The sequence below is a fragment of the Callorhinus ursinus genome, unplaced genomic scaffold (assembly GCF_003265705.2).
Source record: "Callorhinus ursinus isolate GAN/ISIS: 27379988/994484 unplaced genomic scaffold, GSC_fseal_2.0 scaffold82, whole genome shotgun sequence".
Taxonomy (NCBI): Eukaryota; Metazoa; Chordata; class Mammalia; order Carnivora; family Otariidae; genus Callorhinus; species Callorhinus ursinus.
Window position 1 is genome coordinate 3,372,155 of NW_027397144.1, and position 5,097 is coordinate 3,377,251.

General features: G+C 58.5%; 1 protein-coding gene across 1 annotated transcript; it reads right to left on the reverse strand.

Moving 5' to 3' along the window:
* Positions 1-66: 66 nt before the first annotated feature.
* Positions 67-4,349, reverse strand: NDUFB7 (NADH:ubiquinone oxidoreductase subunit B7). Its single transcript, XM_025863107.2, has 3 exons — positions 4,160-4,349; positions 637-805; positions 67-262 (listed from the first exon to the last, which is right to left on the reverse strand). Exons 1-3 carry the CDS (start codon positions 4,269-4,271, stop codon positions 130-132), a joined length of 414 nt encoding a protein of 137 aa, XP_025718892.1. The 5' UTR covers positions 4,272-4,349; the 3' UTR covers positions 67-129.
* Between the last annotated feature and the right edge of the window lie 748 nt (positions 4,350-5,097).

The following is a 5,097-nucleotide window of genomic DNA, read 5'->3' on the forward strand; positions in this document are numbered from 1 at the left end:
CTCAGGCTTTCTTTGGGGGTTGGGGGGGAAGGTTTGGGGACCAGCACACCACAGAGAGAGGCACGGTTCCGGCTGAGGGGCCTGGAGGCTTTTATTTCTCAACTGGTCCACAGGGTGGGGGCGGATCCACTACAGGGCGACCTCGGGGGCCACCTCGCCGGGCCCCTGGCCTCTGGCCACATCCGCCTCCCTCTGCTCCCGCCGCTTCTTCCGCTGGAGCAGCCGACGTTCCCGCTCAAACTCCTTCATGCGCATCACGTAGCTGTGGGCAGAGCACGGGAACAGGCGTCAGGCTCCGTGGCCAGGCCCTCCCAAGCCCCAGGGAGCCGAAGGTACAGGAGTGGGTGCCCCACAGCTCTCTGGGAAGCCTCTGACTGGGAAAGACCTGTGTGCCTGGCTCAAGTGTGGGGTGTGCCTGAGCCGGTGCTAGCTGGCTGACCCCAGTGAGCCCGGGGCAGAAGCCGGGCCTGGCCATTCCTCCAGGGGGCCTCCACGCCGCCTGGCCCACCCCGCGGGCTCCCTGAGACTCCTCTTTCAAGCAAGCTGGGGCCTGGCTGACCATCCCTCGTCTCCGGGGCAGTGTCCTGCCGGGCGCCAGGCCAGGGCTGGGGGCGCGGGGGCGGGTCTGGGGCTCACTCGAGGTGCTCGCAGTACTCCCAGTCGTGCTGCTCGTGCTTGCAGCCCAGGAAGTTGGGGAAGCTGTCGCGCTTGCACTTGAGCAGCCGGATGAGGTAGTGGGCGCAGTAGTCTCGCTGCTGCAGCACCAGCTGTGCGTCGTTCATCTGCTGCTGTGTGGCCACCATCTCTGCGAGGGGTGGGGGGCTTGTTAGGGTCTGACTGCCAGAGACCTGTCCCCCACCCTCACACCTGATTCCCGGGAGCCACGGTTCAGGGGCGTACCCATTGGGATGTGGCACCTGGCTTACGGCCACCTTCTGGCAGTGTCTTTTTCTAAGCTGCACAAAGACCACACTCCGGACACGGAGGCCCAGGCAGGGGAAGGGTCCCCCTCGCCCCATCACCGCAGGGTGCCTCCCCTTCCCTGGGTCTCCCTCCCCCAGGCTCACTCTCCAGACAGCCCCACCCTGCAGAGCCCACACGCAGAAACCACTTTCTCCCAGTGCGTCCCCCTGCTGGCCACAACCCAGTGTCGGGCGCGCTGCCCAGGGCACCTGGATCCCAGCTCTGCCCTGCCGGCCACCTCCACTTCCTTTGCTAAGAAGCGGAGTGATGGTCCCCAGCTCCAGAGTCAACAGTGAGCATCGCCTGGGTGAATACGTGTGAAGCGCTTGGGCCCGTGCCTCAGAGAGAGCTGAACTGGCTCCTGGTCCTGGTGCCATGCCTGCCTGGCACACTGGTGAAATCACCCTTATGAGGCTGACTGGGGCTGTTAGGAACTGGACACCTACCCCAGCCTGCACCCACCTGCTCTCGGCCCAGCAAGGGCGCCCAAGACCCAGCCATCACGCAGCCGCAGCCCCCACTCCCCTCGACATCTTGATCCCAGTTCCTTCCCATCAGCACCAAAAGGTGTCCGCAGTGATCTCGCACCTTCCCCTGGCTGGCTTCCCTCCCCTCTGCTTCCCAGTCCCGTTTCTCTGTCTCCAGCCCCCACTCTCCACCCCAGCACTGCCCACACATGGCTCTCACCAGGGCCTCCCCAGACGCCAGGACTCCATGCTTCCTCACCTTCCTGCCTGCTTCTTTCTCAAATGTTCTTTTTCCCACAGCTCCCTGGGGACCACTCTCTGGCCACCCAAACATTAAATGGTGGCTTCCAGTGGTTCTTGCTAGGAGCTCTCTGCTCACTCTCATCCGTGGCTTTGATCGCCACCCCACAGGTGGATGAGCCCCAACTTGGTTCCCCCCCGCCACCCTCACTTCATCTGAGCCCCAGGCCGGGGTATCCACCTGCAGCCCCCTGCTGGCTTCCACGGCAGTACTGCGCAACCAGCACCAGGGGCCCTGGCATGAGCCAGGATTTACACAGCACCTACTGTGTGCTAGGTGTTGGAGATACAGCAGGGAACACGCCATCAGACAAAGGTGCCTGCCCTTGAAGGCAGACACAACAAACAGGTGGAACTAGGTTATCACAGAATGTCTGGCAATGATCAGTATTAGGGAGAAAAGTAAAGCAAGGGAGAGAGAGGCAGTGCTGGGGCGTGGGTCACAGCCTTAGATGCAGGCGTCCCTCAGAAAGGCATCTGAAGGTGGGGGAGTGAGTCACACCTGGGGGGGAAGAGCATTCCCAATGGTGGGACAGCAGGTGCAAAGGCCTTCAGGTGAGAAGAGAGGTTCAGGATGCCCCAGGGATCTCGGCCCAAGCACGTGGGTGAGCTTGGTGGGGATGTCAGGAACTCTGTTTTGGACCCGCTGAGGGGGAGATGCCCACGAGTCTGGAGTGGAGGGTCCAGGCCCAGCTGGAGATAAAAAACTTGGGAGCATGATAAGACACTTGAAACCAGGGGACTAGCAGTGACCCCCAGGGATGGGTGGGAGTGGAGACAGAAGGCCCAAGCAAGGCACCTCAACATTTACAAGACAGGAAAGTGGGGAGGAATCATGAGGGTGCATCAGTGAGGTGGGTGGGTGTGCGGGGGCCTGGGCACCAGGTTTCCAGGAAGTGGGAGCGATCAACTTCGAAGCCAACTGCAGCAGGTTAGTGAGAACTGAGAACTGACAAGGGGGTTGAGGGATATAGACAGAGTGGGGGTGGGCGGGAAGCTGGACAGGAGCCCCTTCTGTGAAGTGGTGGGGAGACAGCTGGAGGGGATTTTGAAACAGTAGAAATAACTGTGTTTGCATGTTGATGGGAAAACCAATGTTGTGCAAGGAGAAGGGCTGGGGCAGCCAATAGGCGAGGGGATGTGACAGGTGGCACAAAAGGGTTCTTCTGGAGCCGGAGCTTGGCTAGAGCAGGAGCAGACTGTCCGGGGTAACAGGAGAGAAGGCCATGTCGCAAGGATGCAGGAAGCCCAGCTGAGCGCTTTTGGTTGCTTCTATTTTCTTAATAAGGGTGTAAGTGACTGGCTGGAGGGAGGTGCTGCAGTCTGAGGGAGAAGGTGTGGGACTGTCTAGGAAGGCACGAGAGCGAGCCAAGTGCCAGGGAAGGTAGCAGGAAAACCAGCAGCATGAAGGGTCAGCGAGGGGAGTCATGGGGAGAGCAGTCAGCCAGGTTGGGTGTTCTCCTGTGATGTTCGGCTGCACAGGGATAGATGCCAAGGAGAGCCCAGTTTGAGCCCAGTTTTGGTTTAGCCCAGCTAGCAAGAGGAGCAGAGACCTGGGTGAAGGTAAGGATTCACATAAGGAGGTGGGGGACTGATGGGACGCAGGTTCACGTGGGGCTGAAGGACCATCAGGATTTGGGACACTGGAGCGGAGTCCACCTCCTAACGTTCTCTCTGCACACCACCCGCTTAGAGGTCTCCCAGTCGCTGCCCACCCAGCAGCCAGCACCTTCTCACTAGGCAACTCTGGCCACGTCTCTCTGCTTGGAAGCACTGACTTTCCCCTCTTCTTGTATCTTATCTGGCCAACTCCTACTACCCCTCTCAGATCTTGCTTACAGCCACCGCCTCCTGGAAGCCTGCCTTGACACCCCCAGGTGCCGCCCCCGAGATATGCCTGGTTCCGCTGTCTTTCCCACGGGGCTGGAATTCCCTTTAGCCAGTGCCTGCTGAATGCGCGGTGCCCAACTGAGACTTGGCCAGGCTGGCTCTCGATACGCCTGTGATATTACTACATAAAAAGAGCAAGGAGCAGGACAGCATGTGCGACGTGAGGGGGCCCCTCCTGTTTTGTTTACACCCCAAACAGCAGTGCTATCTGGACAGAGAAACAACGGACACGTCCCTTCCGTGATAAACCCCGCGCTGGCTCCCCACTGCCTCCAGGACCAAGCCCGGCTCCGACCGCCTCTCAGCCCCTGACTGCCACTCTTGCCCCTGGGCTTTCTGTTCCAACTGTGACTTCTGCCTGGAATGCCTCCACACTCAGCCAGGCTCACGCGTGTCCTCTGGACTCTTCCAGGCCGGGGTCAAGGCTGAGCGCAGATACAGCGCTGGGAGCCCGCGCCCAACCCTGGGGACCCCGGGATTCAGGGGTGCCAGCGTCCGCGTCCCACGCCCGCGGGCCGCGCGTGCGCACTGGGCCTCACCGCGCTCCTTGCGCCCCGGGAAGCCGTAGTCGGGGGGGAAGGTGGGCATCCGCTGGGGGTCGGGCTCCCCCGATGGATCGCTCACATAGCGCCGGGCAAGATGCGCCCCCATGGCTGCAGTCGCCGCAGACTCCCGCAGCAGCAGCTCGGGTCACCTCGCTCCCACCCGGAAGCACTCCCCCTTCGCCAGCCACGGCTTCCGGGTCACGCAGGCTGCTGCCGGGATCAGGGAGATGAACGACTCTGGCGCCACCTGGCGGTCAGGAGGGAGACCGCATAGGTGCCGGGGTCCCCTCTCCGGATCAGGTGGACCCCAGAAAGGGATCTCCCTGCTTCTGGAAATAGTCTGGGCGGGGGATGGGGACAAGATCGGCCAGGGGCCTTTTCCCACCCTCCCTGGACACAAATGAAAATTATTATTATTATTATTTTTAAAAAAGATTTTATTTGACAGAGAGAGAGAACGAAGAGAGGGAACACAAGCAGGGGCAGAGGGAGAGGGAGAAGCGACTTCCCGCTGAGCAGGGAGCCCAAAGCGGGGCTGGATCTCAGGACCCTGGGATCATGACCCGAGCCAAAGACAGACACCTAACGACTGAGCCACCCAGGTGCCCCGAAAATTATTTTTCATAGCTTATTTCCAAAAAACCGTTTTTCTTTTAAAACATTTGAATTTCAACTAATGAATCAAACACTACGTCAAAAACTAATGATATACTATATGTTGGCTAATTGAACATAATAAAAAAAATAAGACATTCAAATTTGTTTTTTAAGAAAAAAAACCCCTGCACAGTACTGATGATATAATTAGTGAACATCAAAAGTTTAAATGCAATTATTCAAAATAAATATTTTAATTGATCAAATTTTATTTAAATAATCAAAGTTATAAATAAAACTAAAGCTGAAAATTTTATTTTATTTTTATTTTTAAT

What these genes read in the sequence shown, in the direction of transcription:
- NDUFB7 (XM_025863107.2), bottom strand. Translation starts at nt 4,271, where the DNA reads ATGGGGGCGCATCTTGCCCGGCGCTATGTGAGCGATCCATCGGGGGAG. An exon ending in CCCGGGGCGCAAGGAGCGCG is followed by an intron (nt 806 to 4,159) that starts GTGAGGCCCAGT and finishes CACCCCTCGCAG; the next exon opens with AGATGGTGGCCACACAGCAG. An exon ending in GAGTACTGCGAGCACCTCGA is followed by an intron (nt 263 to 636) that starts GTGAGCCCCAGA and finishes CTCTGCCCACAG; the next exon opens with CTACGTGATGCGCATGAAGG.